This window comes from Mastomys coucha, unplaced genomic scaffold (assembly GCF_008632895.1).
Source record: "Mastomys coucha isolate ucsf_1 unplaced genomic scaffold, UCSF_Mcou_1 pScaffold5, whole genome shotgun sequence".
NCBI lineage: Eukaryota > Metazoa > Chordata > Mammalia > Rodentia > Muridae > Mastomys > Mastomys coucha.
Window position 1 is genome coordinate 63,065,845 of NW_022196911.1, and position 20,887 is coordinate 63,086,731.

Here is a 20,887-nt window from a genome sequence, read left to right on the forward strand (position 1 = left end):
TAACCATGTATGAAACTCTTAAAAATATATAAAACTTTAAATTAAAAAAATAATGGAACTGAAAGATACATGGGAAAAGGATAGCACTCAGAAAGGAAGGTGTGGCTCTCACATCCACTTCACACACTCCCAGCCTTCCAGCTTTGTCATGCTTGACAGATGCATGGGGCCAGCAACCAGCAGTTAAAGGGATTAGTAGTAGTTTATCGCTATACTCATTCAGGAATACTGCCATATAGGGCTGCTATTCACTTGAGGGCCTGATCCTGGTAGCTACAGAAGTACCAAAGTGGCCAAGCAGTTGACCGTCATAGGCCAGATTACAGACACATAGCCAGCCCTCCCCCATGGTAGCCACACACAGTGTGCACTAGGCTGGCACTCCAGAAATGAAGTCAGCAGGCAGCTTCTCTCTGGGGAACAACTTCAAACCCCCAAATATTTCCAGAACTGGAAAAATAGAAACCTACTTGGCATTAAGGAGTCACTTTTTCTTCTGACTCCTTTAATAGGCTAGGATGATGCTGGGTGTGGTAGCCCAGGCCTGTAATTCCAGCACCTGGGAGATGGAGGCGAAAGGATGCAGAGTTCTATGCCATCTTCTATCACACGGTGAAATCTTGGCCAACCCTTTTAAAGCTGGGCATGGTGGCACTGACCTTTTGCTCACACATCCCGCCACTTAGCAGGACAGAGACAGGGGGATCCTCTTGAGTTCCATACCAGCCTAGTCTGCAGAGCGACTTCCAAAATCAATTAGCTATCAATAAATAAAGAAGTAAATGACCAGCTAGTGGGAGCTATTGTATTCATCCACATCTATTGCTCCTTTCCCCAGTCTTTCCCGTAAGAAACTGTGTCCATTTACCCTAGGCTACATACACAGGAACTCAAGGCCCTAGGAGGCTTTGTCAGCCAAGTGGCCCCAGTGGAAACTAGGTCTCTCCTGAGGATATTTCAACATCCCAAGAGGTCATTTGGTCTCAGCAAGTGGCAGAACACCACACTGGCTTCACTTGGCCCAAACGTCAAGTGACCCACATATTTATACCATTAATACTTGAAGTTTGAAAGTACCTTGGTTACATCCACTACATTGTCTTTTCCAACTACTACAGGTTGCATGAAGGCAGTAACTTGTACACTTCATGTCCTAATGCACCAACAGAGCCTGAAGCACTATTTACCATCCAGTGCGATCCCGCCCAAGATCTAAAGTGAATCAAAGCAAAATTGCATCTCTGGAAGAACAAAGTCAAGGTCACAACCACAGAAAGCAACCTGCCACACGCCCTAATTCCTATCATGCTTGCACTCAGTTCCCCAATTTGGTACAGAAATGGGATTTAGAGAATTTATCAAGACTTAATCAAGTAGCAAGCAAGCCGAGTGACAAGGAGCTTTTCAGATGCAGACTTCTTGCTGGAATGCATACACAGAGACCCGGGCCCCTTGGGTAAGTTGTTGATCTTACCCCAGTGGAGTACAATTCACCATCCTGATGAGCAGGAAAGGCCAGAAGCAATTATGTTACCCAAGGCTGAGGTCTGGGCCAGATGTCCCCAGGTTTGATTAGTGGCTTCTTATTCAAAGGACTGACATAAGGGCTTCCACTTATTTGTGAAAGCAAGCAACTTAATTCAAAGTGAAGCTCCGATTAGGCAGGGGTACACTATCAAGATTGACAGCAGAACACAGGAGAGTACTTCCCTGCTTATTGCTTGAGGCTTCTTTTTATGGGGCTCAAAAGGAGTAGTAGTTTGGTTGCAAAAAGGCCCAATAAGGGTGGTTCTCTGTTTTGATTGGTAGATTATGTCATGATATCATTTTCCTAGTGGTGCCTGTTTCTTCCCATAATGCACCTGATTTTAATCATATGCAGTCCCAAGTATGCACAGGTTAAGATGGTAGGAATTCTAACTTTACTTGAGGACAGTTTTGCCTTGGTGCATATGTCCGCAAGACCAGTTCAAACTGGATTGGCCTTTCCATCCTTTCCCATTAAGTTGGGAATAGATCTGAACAGAAACTGTGTAAGTTCTATCGCTGTTAGAGTAGGAGAAACTTGCTCCATTGTGCAGAGATGGGTATATGTGTAGCTCGGTTAGGTGGGGTCTGAGGCTGTCAGGTGCATTGTGCCAAGAGGGGTCTATGTACATGGAAAGGAGCTAGGCTGCCAATCTGGTGAGTGCCACTGCTGCTGCTGCTGGTGGTGGTGTATGTGTGTGTCATCCAAATCAAGCAGAGTCTCAGGTTACTAAACCATTCCCTACACTTGCCTTCCCTAATTTGGTTTGAACTGATTATTTCAGAGAGGGCAGTCAGTGAGTGTAAATCCTGGCTCTGGAACTTAGTAGTTGCATGGCCTTGGGTGAATTAAACTCTGTGCCTCAGTTCCCTCTTCTGTAAACCAGAGTTAACAGTGCCTACCTCAAAGGATTGTAATGAGGATAGCTCTGTGCGTGAAGGTGCTTGCCACCAAGCCCTGATGACATGGATCTGGTCCCTGGGACACACATGGCAAGAGAACTGACTCCCACAAATTGTCCTCTGATTTCTATATGTGCTCTGTGGCACAAAGGTGCCGTTGTATACGTACGTGTACACACACACACACACACACACACACACACACACACACACACACTATGTAACTTTTTTTTTTTCTTAAAACAACTAGGAGGCTCTCATAATCCTAGAGGAGTTGGGAGCAGCCCGGGTGCAAGTCTGAGTTACAACCCAATTTTAGAGAGCAAAGTGAGACTGAGCTTGGTGGCAGCCAGGAGCAAATGATCAGCCACATCTTCCACACTGCCCACATATGGCAAATTAAGACTTGAAGAAACATGGGCTGCTATTAGAATGTAAACACATGGGCCTGCTAGGGAACTTGTAACCCTCAGGGGGTCTGGTAGCTGGGTCTTCTAGCTTCTTGATTGTGTTAGTTCTATCTTGCAACTGTTGCTCAGATAAAAGGCAAATTGTCCTCACTAGGGAAAAGAAGGAATCCCATTCTTTCTGTTAAAAAAAAAAAAAAAAAGCTGCAGAGACATGCAACAACCCACACGGTGGTCTGGGGGAAGACTGCATTCCTGTGGCCAGGAGTCTTGAAGAAATATCTCATGAGAAAAGAAGCACACTCCAGAGAATGTTTACCTGAGAGGCTGCCAATGAGCTGCTGTTGGCCCCAGTCCTGGGTGTAGGCTTTGCAATGTCTTTGTAGGAAACTGTAAGATATTTCTACACCAGGTCCTGAAGTGCAGGCAAATACACAGGACACTGGAGATCACAGGGTCGGCCAGGCAGCCTCAGACTCACAGGTGCTGGCTCCCTCCAGAGAGAGAATGAAGCCTTAGTCTCCTTCAGAAACAGCAAGTCAAAAGCTAGACAGGGTGGCTCATGCCTATAATCCTTCAGAAGGCTGAAGCAGGAGGATTGCCAAGAGTACAAGACCTGTATGGGCTACAGAGTGAAATTCTGTCTCAAAAGTATATACAAACTTAAAACATTTTTAAATGAAGGAAAGAAAAGGATGGACAGAGGCACAAATAATTTTAATTAAGAGCTTCCTCCCTTAAGTTTCAGAAACAACACAGGCAACTGCTTTCTGACAGATAGCAACAAGCTGTGACTATGCAATGCAACAGGAATGAAGTGAGTTACTCTTCAAACTTCAGTAATTCAGTCCGCCATTTGCAAGTTTCACAGACACAATTTTTATTAAAATTGTGCATAGATCTCATATATTTAAAAAACACATCTTTATTCTGGTATCAAAATAGTTATCTTTTTAAAATACCTTGAAAAGCTGTAATACAATTTTCTTGCTATATATTAAATACTCTTCTGAAACATCAATCACTTCTCTCCCATCTCTCACCACCACTGCCATACTCTATTTCTTATTCTTTTCATATCTTGGCATCTTTGACACTTATCCAAGGCAAGCACAAAAAGGAAAAGAGCTTCCTAACAAGCCCTTTATTTAAAAAAAAAATGAAAAGAGGGGGAAGGTGGGGAGGAGTGAGAAGGGAAGGATGGGAGGAGAAAGAGGAGGGAGGGGAGGAGTGAGAAGAGAGGGATGAGAGGAGGAAGAGGAGGGAAGGGAGGAGGAAGGAAAGAAGAAAAGAAGTAGGGCATGTAAGTTATAAACACACAAGCTGGTGAGAATGAGTATCTGACGTGACCAGAGTCTTTTTAGTAGACTACGGCAGGCCCTGAACTTACATACACCAAGTACTAATTTTAGCATTGTAGTGATAATTTGGGCTCAGCAGCACCCTCTAGTGGCCAGGCTATATCAAAACCCAGCAATGGGAACCCAACCACTTTGACACTGAAATATGACAAGCATTACAGAGACCACACTTTTTTTTTTCTTTTTGGAGGTCACAAGTCAACTGGATTCTAGAAAATCCACTCTGGACACCAGCAGCCTACAGATTCTCAGTGCACAGCCCCAGGGACACCAGCTTCACACAACACTGAAATGTTCCATCAGAAGCTAGACTCGGGTAAGGATTTCTTTCGACCTAAGGAAAGGGTGTGGTATTTCACTCTCTGCAGGGTGCCATAAGAAGACTGTTCCCCAGGAATAGTCCTTTGTGAGGTGCCAGCTGTACTGGCTCGAGGGGGCCTGCTGGCTTTTCGGGGGAGGTGGAGAGAGCTGGGTGCAGATCGGATGTCCCTCTCTGTGTGGTTGCCCAAGCCTCGGGCTGGGCTCTCTCGAATCCTGAGGGCAGGGGATGAACCTCGGGCCTGCTCATTCATGGCAGGGTTTAGCCGGTCACTTGCCAGGGAGACTGGGGGTGCTGACGGTGAGCTCTCAGTCCTGACAGTCCTCTTGTGCTCTTTTTTCCAAAACACAGACTTCAAAAGAGTGAATGTCCCTTGACCCCTGTCTTTGTCCGGGCCCCTTTCCTCCACAGCAGCCTTAGCCTTCGTCTTGGGTAAGGTACCCGGGCCACTGTCCTTAAAGTTTCTGAGCAACCCAGTGGTGGGGGAAGGTGGGCTACTCTGGCTTCCCACCTGGCTACTTCCCTTCCATGGTGGCGTCATCTTCTGGCCCTCAGAGCGTGCTGGCTTTTCACCTCCCACTGAGGGCATCACAGTGAGGGGCAGGTCAAACTTTTTTGGGAGCCTGATATCCTGACTTGCATTCCCCATTCTCGTCCTGGCAGTGTGCAGACCGTCATCTAAGGACCCCAGGGCTGGATGGTGGTTGAGGTTGCATGAGGAAAGGGGCACCCCAGTTGTTCCTTGCCCAACGGCTCTACCGCCGTCTTCACTTTTTGCGGGAAGGGTGACATCTGACCTCGGTGACGCTGACGTCTCATCCCCACCAGCAGCACGTGTCAAGAGCGGCACAATGGACTGGCTGGTGGAGCGGGGTCTCCTTCTGGACTCTAGGTATTCCACCAGTTCCACGGATGCCCCAGGGCGTTTCTCCCTGTGTCCAAAGGACCACCTCAGGGGCATGGTCTTGAAGGGCCCATGCCTGGATCTGGAAGCTGGAGGTGCCTTCACGCTGATACTTCGGCCACCAACACCCCGAACCAAAGGCCTGGCCTCAACTCCTCCTGAAAAAGACATAAAGACCATGAGCACCTGTTAAGGGTTACAAACATTGGCAGCCTTCAAGCAATCATGTGCCAAGTCTAAGTCTGGGCACAGTGACGATAGCACAAGCCAGATACCCAGGGGTCCCGCCTTCAGGGCCACCAAGGGTTTCATCCACTATCCCACAGAATTCATGTACACATTTAACACTTACAGGGGAAGCCACAGGCAAAGAAGGCATAGCCTTCCTTGATATCTACAGAAGACTGCTCCTAGGATCCCAGCGGCTAGCAAAACCTATGGGTGGACAAACCCCTTCTATACAATAGTATGCACGTCCTTCTACAGACGTTAAGTCATTTCTAGATTATTTATGGTACAAACACAAAGCAAATGCTATGCAAACAACTGTCATGCTATGCCACTTAGTGAGTAATCTCAAGGAAGAATATCTGTGCATTTTTGGTAGACACCCTTCACCCTCCCCAGACACTGCTCCCGCCACCTCCCGAGCCTGCCTCAGTTGACTGAATCAGCAGATAAGAAAATGATGTTGAGGGCTGACTAGATCCGTGTGCCCTGCAGCCAGACGTCTAAGGGGTTCACTAAATCAGCTGCCCTGAGATCTAACATCATTATCATCTATCTTTAACTATGTCTAAGGACAAAATGCTTACCAAATGTCTCTCAAATTGGGTCAAAATTGAGTACTTGTACTTTAAAATGAATGTCATATATCCCATATTGAGCCCAAAAGAATACAAAGTAACTGTAGGCTTCATTGTATCCAATTTACCAGTGTTGCCTTTTGTGTCTTATTGTATTTTGCAATTTCCCAGCTGTAAATAGCTGAGAAAGTGGTTTTGGTATATAGTCTTTTTTTTTAAAAAAAGATTTATTTTATTGATGAGTATTGATACAGCTGTCTTCAGACACACCAGAAGAGGGCATCAGATCCCACTACAGATGTTGTGAGCCACCATGTGGTTGCTGGGAATTGAACTCAGGACCTTTGGAAGAGCAGTCAGTGCTCTTAACCACTGAGCCATCTCTCCAGCCCTGGTATATAGTCTTAAGTGAGAAGTTTAGAATCCTACAAGGCTTGTAATTGAACCTGCAGACAGACAGACAGACAGACAGACAGACAGACAGACACACACACACACACACACACACACACACACACACACACACACACCCTATGTACCATGTACTAAACATGCATGTGAAGACAGACACACAAAGCAGGCTAGAGAAATGGATACCCGACGTGATGAAATGTGGAGGGGCTGAGAAGTGATGCTATTTTATTACTTACTTCCCTAATTCTTTCTACAGCTCAGTCCTTCTAAAAAGGACATACAATGATTAGCATCAAGTGCCTTTCCCAAGAAGTGTCACCATCACCACACTGCCAAAACTGCTTGACACCTGACATGTGCTGCCCCTACTCCATGTGGGCTATGTACTAGTCGGTCAAGGACATAAGCATGGTGCTGGCGACCACAGCTGGCTGCTGGCGACCACAGCTGGCTGCTGGCGACCACAGCTGGCTGCTGGCGACCACAGCTGGCTGCTGCTGACATGCTTGCTACTCATGGAGTCTGAGTGTTATGGACTGAAGGCTTACATCCCTCTCAGTTCCTATGTCAAAACTCTAACCCCCAAGGTCATAGCTTTAAAACAGTGTCCTTGTCAGAAGAGTAGAGAAGCCAGAGTTCTTTCCAACTGCATCAAAGAGGACTCACCATAAACCAACCTACCTGGCCCCTGATTCCATCCTGCAGAGCCATGAGGAAGGAATTTCTGTCATTGGTAAGATCCCAGCGTATTTCTGTTACAACAGTCCCAAAGGTCTATGACAGAGACCAACTTTAAAGATAATCAAGGACTTTTGCCACAAAACACCCATGTGGGGATGTGTCCTGAGATTCGCAGGCACACAGGTGTGAGGTCAAGGAGGGCAAAAGTCACAGCGAATGCTGGGATAAGAATCTAAGTATGCAAGGAGCTGCCCAGCAGCTGAGAAAGCAGGTCCCCAGGGGGAAGGGGAAAAGTACTGGACCAGCCTCGGGCAGATAGCAGAGGATCCGTAGGGCTCTCGCCTGTTGGGGGTTTCACATGTCATTTTTGATATCTTTTTCTTTAGAGCTTTTCTTTAGACTGGCTAGGAATAGACCTAATTCCACCCGAAATACTTTGTCATTTCAGTTTGCATTGACCTTGTGGCTCCACCATTCAATCCCCTCACCCGGGGAAAGATAAAACACTGCTCTGGAGCCTGAGGTGTGTGGGAAGTTTTCTTGTTCCTCGTCCACAGCCCAGAGAAGGGCAGAGAGGGAGGCTTTGCATCAGGAGGACAAAGCTGTGGCTTTTCACCCTTCACCAGGTGGAGCCGCCTGGAACCCTGGCAGGTAGCGAGAGGACCTGGCTGTTGCTGTAAATAACCACTTCACCTTCTTCCTGGTGTGAAAGGGCCCTGCGCCAGGGCTGACAGCCACCCACACTACACACACCCAAAGGACCCCTTCAGCTTGCCTCTTTTCGGAGATAAAGCACCCTTTATTTCTTTTCATCTATTTATTGCCCCATAACAGGATCTGAGGGGGTGGGGACGGAGAACTTTAGATAAACGGAGAAGAAAGTACATGGTGTAAGCAGAGAGGGAAAGCAGCAGGCACCCATTCAGGCACTTGCTCACTAACCAAGCAGCCTGCCTCTTATGCAGTACTGAAGCTCTTCCTCCGGGAGATGGCTCATCTGGAAAGCTGGGAGCAAGGAAGGAGAATGGGAACCAGGGAGCCTAAGAGCCACGAAGGACCTACAGTCTTTTTTCTTTTTTGGTTTTTTGTTTTTTTAACATTTATTTATTTTTATTCTACGTGGGTTTGTCTCCGCATATATGTGTACCGTGTGTGAGCCTGGTACCTGCAGAGATCAGAAAAGGGTGCCAGTCCCCTGAAACTGGAGTTACAGAGAGACGTGAGTGGCCATGTCATTGCTGGGAACTGAACCCAGGTCCTTGGCAAGAACAAACATTCTTAACCACGGAGCCACCTCTTCAGCCCAAGGCCTACAGTCTTTTTTTTAAGATTTATTTTATTTATATGAGTACACTGTCGCTGTCTTCAGACACACCAGAAGAGGGCATTAGATCCCATTACAGATGGTTGTGAACCACCATGTGGTTGCTGGGAATTGAACTCAGGTCCTCTGGAAGAGCTCTTAACCACTGAGCCATCTCTCCATCCCCAAGGCCTACAGTCTTAAGCCACATCTTCCTGGAGGCTATAGACACCCTGCAATAGACACAGTGATCGTCTCAGGCCCTACAGGACCCCTCTAGGGTGGGCACCTGGTCTGCTGATGTATATAGCCTCCAACTACATGGCAGCTGCTCCAAGAGATGCCTCCTCTTGGTTCTCAAGTCACTTCAGTTCCTAGGCTAGTGATGTGATCTCCAAATTGAGGTCATACTGTGCTGTGGGCAGGAGCCTTAGGGCCTCTTCTCGCCCAACCTTAGTTCATCTTCAATGGGTCAAGTACTTTCAATATCCCTAAGGGTTTCCATCAGAACTTAACATCCATTCGTTAATTCATCATAAAAATATTTAAGAAAAGTCTACTATGTGCTAAAGATTATTTTTTAGTGTTTGGAAAAAAAAACTACAAATAAGAACCAGGTATGGTGCACATGGCCTTTAATCCCAGCACTCAGGAGATAGAGGCATGCTAATCCCTGTGAATTTGAGGCTAGCCTGTTTCAGCCCACCCAGGGCTACATAGGGAGACCCTGTATCATAACAACAACAAAAATGCAAGTAGAAGCCGGGAAGTAGTGGCACACGCCTTTAATCCCAGCACTTGGGAGGCAGAGGCAGAGGCAAGGGGATTTGTGAGTCCAAGGCCAGCCTGGTCTACAGAGTGTATTCTAGGACAGCCAGGGATACACAGAGAAACCCTGTCTTGAAAAACCAAAAAAAAAAAAAAAAAAAAAAAAAAAAAAAAAAAAAAAAGAAAAGAAAAAATGCAAGTAGAAAGTGGCTGTGCTCTTGGGGTTTGACAAAAACCAAAACCTAAGATATTGTGTAACACAGTGGTAAAGGCTACAGTAAATAAGGCAGGGTCAGGAAGAAGAGGAGGGTGGGGCGTGAGTAATAGGCAATATCTGAATGACTTAAGTGAAAGAGGGAAGGAGGGAAAGGGAGAGGAAGGGGAAGGGAGGAAGGGAGGCAGGGGGAGATCTGATGAAGACAAGCTCCAGACTTCAGGAGCAGCAGGTGCAAAGACCTTGGGGCAGAAGTGAACTTGCTGTGTCAGGCAAGCATCGGGGACAACCAGAGCTGGAGCACAGGAGAAAAGGGCTGTGCTGTGCATACTGAAGACAGCTTCTGAGCTCCAATCCATATTTGAAGATCTCTGCCGCTGACTTTCAATGTCAAAAAAATTTCAGCACCTCTCTGCTCCTAGTTTAATTGTTCCTTTTGCTCACATGTCTCTTGACAGCCTGGCAGCTGCTTCTGCATGGGGGGCGGAGGCAACCTAGAACAAACTTGACCCCAAATTTCCCTGTGGTGCTCTAGAAGCTCAGGCAATGTCTACAGATAGGCCGGGGCTACTCTTCTTCCTCTGACACTGAGCCAGGTGGATAAAAGTGGGCAAGAGAAGGGCTGAACGTCAACCACCATCCCTTGGCAGCCAGATTCACTGTTCCTCCTCTTATACCAAGTATCCCCTCACTCTAGAGAGGGAAGAGCAGAGCCTTGTGGGCAAAAACAGAAAAAGCAGCAACAGGGTCCAAATGGGTGTGGTGACTCATACCTAGAATCCCATCACTCAGGAAGCTGAGAGACTGGGTTCCTGGCCAACCAGGGCTCCACAGTAAGAGTTTGCCCCCAAAGTAGAAATATCAGAGAAGACCCAGCAACAGAGTGTAACACAAAATAAAACAAAGATAAGCAGCAGCAGTAGCAACAACAACAAGGCCAAGAGAGCAGCTCCTAATGACTCAGAACAGAGCGACCAGTGACCCTGAGGAAGGACCACAGCATCAGGGCCGAATAGTGTGAACTGACCGGAAGGTTTGTAGGGTCACTGCTGAGACTCCTGTGAGTCGGTAAAATAGATAAGAATTATCTCACATCCCAGCAGGTATGTAACCTGGAGCCTGCACCTGTCCCAGGATAGCTGTGAATATGACTCAGTACACTGGTAGGTAAAAACGTCACATTAACAGATTGGACACCTCTGCACTTGGAGCAAAATGGTAGTCACAAAACCACAAGGGAAAATGAAGGAGAGCGAAGGGGTAGAGCCAGGGGCCACAATAAACAACTAGAAGAATCTGAAGGCAAGAGACAATAAATCAAGGGAAATACAAGACAAAGTCCCAAAGAAAGGCCGGAGTGTGCAGAAGGAAGGTATTTGGGGGTTGGGTGGGGCTGAACACCCAGGCATGTGCTAGAATTTCTGAACTCTGAGGTCAGAGAGAATCTTAAAAACTTCCAGCCAGGGTGAGCAAGAGGCACTCACGTTAAAAAAACAGTCTAGGTTTCTCACCTGCCGGCCTGGGGCAAGGAGAGCGTGGGAAACCAGCTACAGATGCAGAAAGCAAAAGAATTGCAACCGCAGAGCCCCAGGCCAGTCAGGCTGCCACCCATTGGGGTAGAGGAAATACTTCTGGCTGCAAAGATTTAGCGCTCACGTGCCTGAAGGGCTCTGACAAACACTGACAGAGCAGAGCTCTCGGGGCAGAGGGCAAAGAAGATAAACACAAAACCACAATGCATCTCAACCCTGGCATTCCACAAACTGTCCATCCTCCATAGGGATGGCAGCCTCTGAGGGTCACCTCAAGCCAAGTCGGGTGCACAGGACAGGAACTTTTAACAACAGTGGGGGACAATCTAACTACTGCAGCACAATCAGAAGTCAGGAAGACTCCCCAACAGGGCAGAGGGAGATGGAGAAAGGGTTTCAAACCTCTCATTGTGGGAAGGATGCCAGGGGGTGGGGGAGGGAGGAGCTACAGCTCCAGGGTTAATGGAGTAGAGAGAGAAGGCAATGAGGAAACAGCTGGTTTCTTACAGCCTTGTAGCGGCAGGAAAACGTGATTGATCGCCACCACTAAGCAAGTACACAGGAACAAGGTAGGGAACGTCAGGAAAGGAAGAAAGCCGGCAAGGAACACTTTAGCAAAACACTGCACTTGTTTCCCTCCTCCCATCCAGTAGGCTGAATTCTCCTAACAAAGTACAGGGATGTGGCCAGGGATGGGGTTCAGTGGTGTAGTGCTCCCTAGCATGCACGAGGGCCCTGGTTTTACCTCCCAGCACCACAGGGAAACAAGAACAACAACAACAACAAACTGGCTCTTTATTTTTGACCTCAAGGTCAGAGAGCTATAGCCAAAAGCTCAATGATTAAAGAAGAGAACATGGCAGCTAAGAATCATCCAGTCCAGGGGCTGTAACGCCTCCTTCTGGCACCTACGGGTAATGCATGCATGTGGTGCGTGCATGTGTGAGAACAGATAAAGAATAATTACAATGATAAGAAGCATTATACATAGACATATATATACACATATAAAGATTCAATAGTCGTGAACTTTCAGACACTTATTACCAAATAGCTTCCAACACTAGGCAACAATTATAAACGTTTACAGAGTATATGGTCAAAGCCCAGCTCTGCTGAAAATCTCAATGGGTCTCCTTCATAGTCAGAAGGGGATCTAAAGCCAGGCTCAGTGGCTCACACCCACAAACCCAGCACTTGGGAGATGATGACAGGAGGCTCAGATTTATGGTTGGCTGCACTGTGAGTTCAAGACCAACCTGAGCCATAATATTTTGTTTCCAAAAGCAAAAACAAAGTAATAACAAAAAGAGACATATTTAAAGAGACCTGGGAGAAATGAATAAAGCAGCTAATCACGTAATATCATGCATGATAGTAAGCACTCAAGCCCTCAAAAAGGCTACTTGCTAGTGCATATGTATACAGAGCATTTATAAAATAACAAAACAGACTTTTCCACGAAAGAAGGTAACTTTTGAGATGCTCATTCTTGGACCATAATTTGCCAAATTGGAAACAAAGAATAAAAAGATGGCCACACGGCCGGGTGGTGGCGGCGCACGCCTTTAATCCCAGCACTTGGGAGGCAGAGGCAGGTGGATTTCTGAGTTCGAGGCCAGCCTGGTCTACAGAGTGAGTTCCAGGACAGCTAGGCCTATACAGAGAAACCCTGTCTTGAAAAACCAAAAAAAAAAAAAAAATGGCCACACGTTCCTAAATACTTGAAATTCCCAGATACCACCAAAAGGGGAATGTAAGCTGAAATGAAATACTATCTGGAAAGATCTGGAAAGGAAGGAGACATACTAAAACCTTTAACACCCAAGAGGAGCCACAGAGGATGATTATCAGAAGAAGGGTTTGTCCTAACAAGCTGGGGACACCTAAGCTCCAGGGCCCTCTATTTACAACGGTCTCTGGGAAGGACTTCTTAGGATAGGTCTGTCTGTCTGTCTGTCTTCCTTCCTTCCTTCCTTTCTTTCTTTCTTTCTTTCTTTCTTACCATCTTTCTTTCTGCCTGTCTTTCTTCCTCTCTCTCTTTTTTCCTTCCTTCCTTCCCTCTCTTTTTTTTAAATGTATTGCATCTTTCTATAGTTGTAAAGATAGGGTGTTTTTATATTCCTTTGGCTGTACAGTACCTCCTTTTCATATCTGCCCCAATTCTATGAGTCATAAACTCCAATAAACTGACCAAATCCCATGACCAAAAGCAAGTTGAGGAGGAAAAGGTTTATTTGCTTTCCACATCCATAGCCCATCATTGAAGGAAGACAGGACAGGAACCTGGAGGCAGGAACAGATACAGAGGCAATGTTCTCAGATACAGCAGTGACCGTAGTACATGGAAACAAGCATCTGGTGAGTGAGCACACAGACCAGGGCCCAGCAATTCCACCCCAGGGATGGACTTAACGGAAACACAGGTGACTGCATAGCAGAAGACATGAGCCCAAATGTCACAGCAATACAGAGTGCTTGGGACCAGAAGTATGGAAGGTTTCAAATCTCTTCAGATGTTGGGATAGGTAGAATAATGTGGTCTTTTGGAGATAGAATCCATGTCTAAACAAGAGACTCTTTTATGTATCATATATATATGCCATATGCATAAACATAAAAGTCATTTATGGGATATTCTTTTTTTGTTGTTTCACTTTGTTTTATTTTTTATTTTTTCGAGACAGGGTTTCTCTGTGTAGCCCTGGCTGTCCTGAAACTCACTCTATAGACTAGGCTGGCCTCGATCTCAGAAATCTGCCTGCCTCTGCCTCCCAAGTGCTGGAATTAAAGGCGTGCGCCACCACTGCCTGGCGGGATATTCTTAATAATTGGTACATAAGACAAGATTTCATGGTGTGATTCCATGGGAGAGAGTGATGGCATTATATTGGTAAGAGATTTTTTATTTTGAAGCATTTGGAATTTCCAGATTAAGCACACTCAACTGTTAGTGTTGATTGTAACTCCAAACTGGAGACAACTCCTAAGCCTAGCCACATTAGAATAAAATGTGACCTGTCCTTATAACCTGGGAAAATCTGATAAGAGAAACGGTGCCGTCTGCCAAATGGCAGACGCCATCCAGAGATAATCCATCATGTGAGCCCCACAGAGACACTGCATAGATTTACAGAGAATCCACCAGTATCTCAGGAGTTGAAAATCTGTAGTAATTCAAGACACTTCCTTTGACAAGCAAGCCAGATTTCTCCAGGGCTGACGTCTGTGCTAGCATCTACAAAAACTTCCACTCCATAGTGAACATATGGAGAGCAGAGGTTGATCACCTGCCTCACCCTTCACCCTTTTTCCTAATCCCTGTCTTTGCTTTTAGCCTTTCTCTCACATATACAAGCTAACTTCTGAACCGTCTGAATCTCTGGGTTGATTTTATTTATAAGTAAAATAAATAAAGGGAAAAAAAAACAATGCGCCGCTGTGCACACCAGATGTACCTCCCAAGAACGGCAGTAAACAAAACAAGGCAAACGGAAAGCCCGTACGCCATATGGCTTCAGGGGTAAAATTCATCCTTGTAAACGTGCATTTTTACAGAAACCAGACTGACTACTGCCCTGCTCCAAACTCTCCAACAGCTATTCACTGCCTGGAATAAAGTCCAACAGGTGTGTCACAGTTGGCCCCTGTCCATCCTTTACTTAACACAGTAAAACTAATCTGGCATAGATTCTGGGAGAGTGGGAAGTAATGAATGAGATATGTAAGAGGGAATAGGATTCTACAGCCACTTAGCCTTCTACCTACCCTCCCTTCTTCCTATCCCCTTCATTGGTGCTGGGAACTAAACCCAGTGTCCTATGCATGGTAGGCAAGTGTTCTGCCACCGAGCCACACCTCCAACACAGAACTCTCTACTTCTTAATCTGGACCATAAATATGTTCACTTTATGATAATTCATCAGATGTGCACATATAATTAAGGTTACACATTTATTAGTAGTATATTAGTTTAGTAAATACTTACATGTTTTATATAATATGTATTCATAGCATATGTGCTTATATATGTTAAAGTGTATCCCACATTGATGCCACAATCACCAATGTTAGCGTAACGTTTCTATGTATGTGATATTTATGTTGGTATAAATTTCTATTAAGATTTTATATTAAAAACTAAATTAGGAACTAAAGGAAATATACAAAATTTTTAAATTTTATTTGGTGTTTTTGATACAGGGTCTCTCTATGTATCCTTGGGTGTTCTGCAACTCACTCTGTAGACCATTCTGGCCTTGAACTCACAGAGATCCACCTGTCTCTATCTCCCTGGTACTGGGATTTAAAGGTGTGTACTGCCATGCTCAACTGAAAATGTTAAAAGTTATGTGACCACTTTTCTTTGTCCAAGGAGACACACACACAGAGATGCACACACACACACACACACACGTACAGAGACTTGTGTCTATAACCATCCTGTCCTCTGCTTTCCTGCAGTTTCTCCACAGGAGGAGGTCACCTGAATGTGAGCATGCTCTGTCAGGTCTTTCTGCAAAGGAAAACAGAAGCTGCCCTGAGCCCAGCTTCCTGTGCAACTTCAGCTACTGGCCTTTCACCACACTGCATGATGCCATGTGTATGTCCCATTAATCCCTGCACCTCAGCTGGGCTTCTATTCCCTCCCACCCAGAAAGGCCCCTGAGAAGTCACTGGTGGCCCTCCAGTCAGACCAGTGCTCCTCATCCCTTAGTCCTGAACACAGTTGGCCCTTTCCTTCTGAAAGATGCTTTCCATCACTTAGGAATGAACCGTGCCTGGTTTGCTCCCCCTGGCTCTGGCTGCTCTTTCTCAGTTCTATCTCCACTTCACTCAATTCCTACCCATTATAGCTGCCAGGCTTGGTCCTCAGTCTGCACTCTATGCTAGCTTCATAAGCTCCATGGGGCTCTGTGTGCTGGTGACTCTAGTCCCCGTGGTTCTCATGCTGCTACGAATGCCTTGATGGAATCTCGAACTACCTGCCCTAAATTATGTGGCTTCTTTCAAAACTGACCCTGTTCCTACCCAACTTTTCCCTATCTTACTAACTGCACAATGATCCCTCTTGTTAGTTATACCTTAAACAAAGCCCAAAGCATCCTAGGTCATTGTCCTTCTTTCATATGCTGCATCTAACACTAGCAAATTCTGTTAGTTTATCTACAATCTAACCTCTCTTCCTCAACACATCCATCCAAATCTTACAACCACAAGACGGTCTCCTAATAGGCCTTCTGTCTGACACACATGCCTGCTCCTGATGGACTCTTCCTGCAGTGGATGGAGTAGACTTCAAAAATATAAACCAGAGGAGCTAGAGAGATGGCTCAGCAGTTAGAACATTTGCTGTTCGTCCAGAGGATCCAGGTTTAATTCCTAGCATCCACATATTGAATTAGAACCTTCTTTAACTCTAGTTCCAGGGAATTTGATGTCCTCTTCTGACCTCTAAGGGCACTAGGCACTCCTCACATGGTGCTCATATATCCATGCATGAAAAACATTCAAATACATAGCAGTAAATTAAACACACACACACACACACACACACACACACACACACACACACACACACACACACACCAGGGGCTGGAGAGATGGCTCAGTGGTTAAGAGCACTGGTTGCTCTTCTACAGGACCTAGGGTTGACCCACCTCACAACTGTTTGTAACTCTAGTCCCAGGGGGTCTGACACCCTCTTCTAGTCTGAGAGCACCACACACATATGATGCACAGACAAACACAGAAACAAAGCACCCATACACATGAAATAGAAATAAAGGTTAAAAATGTAATGTATAAACCATATTGATTACTGCCCTGCTCCAAACTTCACTCACTATCCACAGCCCTTGAAGTAAAGTCCAAACGGCACACGGGAAGCTGCCCATCCACCTTCCTCCACCCTCCTCACTCTGCTTTGAGGCTGTGGTTTCTTCTGCCCCTCCCCCATGACCATCATTCATAGCATCAGCAATGAACATATTTCCAGCCTTCTGCATGAGCATGAGACCCCTGTCTCTGCTCAGGCCTCCACTTGTCACTCCCCAGTGTACCAGCCAGGGCTACCCGGCATCCTCCTCACCCTCTGCTAGCTCCTTCCCGTTTCACCTCTTTCCCTTTGTCCCTGCTTTAAATTATATTGCTGTGTTAGCTTCTGTATCTGCTCCATGAAGTACTAAGCTCTGTGGGAACAGAAAACGGATTCAGAGTGATTCCTCAGAGCCCATGGAGATTGGCTCCTGGAGATGCTCAAATCCCTAATAGAAATTATTGTAGTATTTGCATGTAACTGACACACTCCCTCCTGTGTTTTATCTTTCTGTACATTCCTGTATGCTTTAAATAACCATACAGTTCCCTATCATACCCGGTGCAGTATAACTGTTACATGCGTAGTTGTTATTGTTAGGAAATGACAAGAAAATACTCTGCCCATGTTTAGTACAAGTCTATTTTTTTTTTCTATTTCCCATCCATGGTTGATTGACTATCTATATACAACTTGTGGATTGAAATGGCCACTGTGTCTGTGGACGGAGGAGGATCATGGATAGATAGATCATGGATAGATAGAGAGGCAGGTGGGTATTAGGAAGACCCCAAGAGAAAACACACCACTTATCAGAACCAGTTCTTTCTGTTCATGGTATGAGATGCCAACATTTTCACAATGAAAAGCAGCGGGGAAAAAGACAGTCAGTCTAACCACATACCCTTGTCCTGGTGGCAGACACCATTGCTGAAGACAGGAGAGTCAGGTACCCGGGCCACGGAGGGGCAGGGGGCAGAGCTCCAGGACAGCAAGCTTCCCCTTGTGCTGTTGTTGAGGCTCCCGAGCCTCATGAGCCAATGATCAGACAAGGAGGAGCTGGTGGAGCCTGCAGAAGAAGCAAAAGAGAGAGCTGGGCCTGGCACATCTCCGAGGAGCCTGCCGGTAGGTGGAGAGTTGTTCTACCATCAGGTTCCCAGGCTCACCCCAAGAGTCCCAAGATGACTCCTATCTTTCAGCCCTGGACTAACAGAACCAGAGGGGAACTATAGAAACAAAGGAAAATGGCCAGAGGGGAAGCCTGCAATGGGACATCCTTGGAACCATGATGTTTAGTGAGCAAAGGAAAGATGGTTCCTTGGTGCATTCAATTATCTTCCATGAAATTATTTGCGGCCAACCCTGGCTCCCTAAATGGGACTGTTTCCAGAGCCAGATTTCTAGGGTTTTAGTAATCACAACAAAAGCCATAGCCAGAGTGATAGCATTTGACCCCAGGACCCATGGCACCAGATCCTATAGGACAACATACAGTGAACTCACAAAGTTCAAGGGAGCCAATTCTCCATAATGGACATTAAGGATACCTCCCTCGGCCATCGCTAATAGGTTTATTATTGTTAAACTGCATATTACTTGAGGAGTTTACTGAGTAGCGCAAGCTAGTCCAAACTCATGATCCTCCTGTCTCAGCTTCCCCTGGGATGAGATTACAGGCATGAGTCACCATGCCTGGATCTAAAGTGTTTTATTCCTCTCTCAATGTCTGCCTTCTATAAATGGAGGTTTGAGTTAGTTTTCATTCAAACCCGGAAGACTCTTCATTTTCTCTGGCTATCTTCCCATAATGATTAGGGAAAAAAAAATGTGGTATGCGCATGCATGTGCGTGTGTGTCCCAATAGCACATGTGTGGAGGTGAGAGAAAACTTGCAGGAATAGGTTTCAAGGATCAACTCAAGTTGCTAAGGACGGTGGCAGGCATCCTTGTAGCTGAGTCGTCTCACTGGCCCAAAACACCTCAACTCTTAACAGGACCTCCAAACCCATCCCCTGAGCTGTGACACACACCTCTCATGGAGCTGCTGGCTGACCAGGGAGGGATGCTGTTCCGCTTCTGATAGAACAGGATGTAAGCCCCCCTGGTGTTAACCTCATCCTCTCGCAGGGGCTCCACTGTGCTGTCATCATAGCTGTACCACTGGCCATCCAGGGAGTTCCGGCAATAGGCTGTAAAGGTTCAAACCCCAAGTTCAATGCTTGGAGCCCCAAGGCAGGAAGATGTTCCCCACCAGCAGAGCTCAAAATGGAGATGCTTAAAGTAGGACGACAGAGATGTCCATTTTTAGCTAGAACTGGTTTCTGTAAAACCAGAAAAAGACAAGTTTCACAACCAGGGTATCTTACCCAGGACTGCTCACTGGAAGGTGAGTACACACTGTCATCTCGTTCGGCTCAGACTCTCCTAACAGGGGGCCTCTCGTTACAAGGTCAGCCAGTACTATCATCTACCTCTCATCCAATTATACTGAAACATGTCAAAGTGCACATCTCTTAATGGCCGTGGAAGTGAAAAATGAGACACCTGGCTGCCTTTTCCTACTTAAGGGGTGGAGCCCAACATTCACAGAAAGATGAACATGATTCTGACCACCTCCAACTAGCTATAAACACTTGGCCCTCCAAGGTCAGTCCACAGCCCCCAAACCCACTGGTCCTGAAGTTGGCCAACTTTTAGTGATTGGCCAGACCAGCAAATACTCCAGGCCTTAACGGAATGTACAGAAATCAGTTCTAGCTAAAAATGGACATTTTTCTTGCCCTCCTTTAATCATGCCTGAGAAAGGCCTTGGACTTTTACTAGTCTCTCCCTTTCTGACAGTATTAACAAGGGTTTACATGGCCCATGCCTAATCACATGTGGCTCAACATGTGATTCATTCATGTAGATTTGGCTATATCTATGTCTTAACTCTTTTTGCTGCCAAGCCCAGGCCCTGGGCTGCACAGGTTCCATGAGCCCTAGCTTTGTGACGTTTGCACTCATCCCAGCAGAGCACTCTCAGAATATGTGTAGAATGCTTTGTGGGTCCCCAGTGTAAACTCTCCCTGGAGGTTTAGGGACCACCTCCGACAGCAATCCTAGCCTGCACCACGGGGGACAGCAATCCTAGCCTGCACCACGGGGGACAGCAATCCTAGCCTGCACCATGGGGACAGCAATCCTAGCCTGCACCGCGGCTCTTTTCTACCATCCCCGTGGAACAGTCATTTTGAAATGTGCACCAGGAGATGCTTTTACTCCCCCTACTGAAGACCTAGAGCTGGCCACTGTGATGCTAAAACATTTCCTAAAACCCTTGGACTCTCCAAAGTGTCTTTGTATATGCTGATGATCAGTGTGATGGCTGCAGCGGGGTCAGGATGCAGTCAATCCTGAAGAAAGTCAAGGAAGCAGCAGCAGGTCAGGGCTTTAGGGCAATGAGAGGAGAAAAAGCCAAAGCCCAGAACAGAACCAAACACAGAACTGTAGAACCACTAAATTCAAGGGACCTTTCAATTAGTCAGGGTCTTGCAGCAATGGGTACATAGTGGGGGAAATGACAAGAAACTCCAGATTACAGACTTAAATGTAAAAATCTAAAACCGCAAAAGCACTGGTAGACAACAGAGGAATACAGTGAAAAGGGCTCTCCAGCCACACTTCAAATTCCAAAGTCATAAATGGAATGGTAGACCATTTGGCTACCTGGAATAACAAAGTGTAAGCCTTCAGCAAGGTAAGTGACCTCAGGTCTGTTGGGACAGATGCTAAGGAGAGGCTGCTGACATTAGCCACATGGGAAACAGTCAAGGACACAGGACAGGACGTTCAGGGCTCTTCAACACTGGAGAGGCTATATATGAAATATCATCCCCCCCTCATTAGACTGGCAAAACCCGGGGAGGAGGGTTCCCACACACAGGCTGC

At 46.2% G+C, this 20,887-nt stretch overlaps 1 protein-coding gene across 3 annotated transcripts in view; it reads right to left on the minus strand.

Annotated features, from left to right (window-relative positions):
- Window positions 1-3,536: 3,536 nt before the first annotated feature.
- Usp43 (ubiquitin specific peptidase 43) overlaps window positions 3,537-20,887 on the minus strand; it is a 61,403-nt gene continuing 44,052 nt past the window's right edge. For all 3 annotated transcript variants that reach the window (XM_031352886.1, XM_031352885.1, XM_031352887.1), the window contains 3 exons: window positions 18,988-19,146; window positions 17,862-18,026; window positions 3,537-5,579 (listed from right to left, as the gene is read on the minus strand). In XM_031352886.1, coding sequence (XP_031208746.1) covers window positions 4,498-5,579; window positions 17,862-18,026; window positions 18,988-19,146 — 1,406 coding nt within the window. In that variant the 3' untranslated portion in view covers window positions 3,537-4,497. The remainder of the gene's footprint in view (window positions 5,580-17,861; window positions 18,027-18,987; window positions 19,147-20,887) is intronic.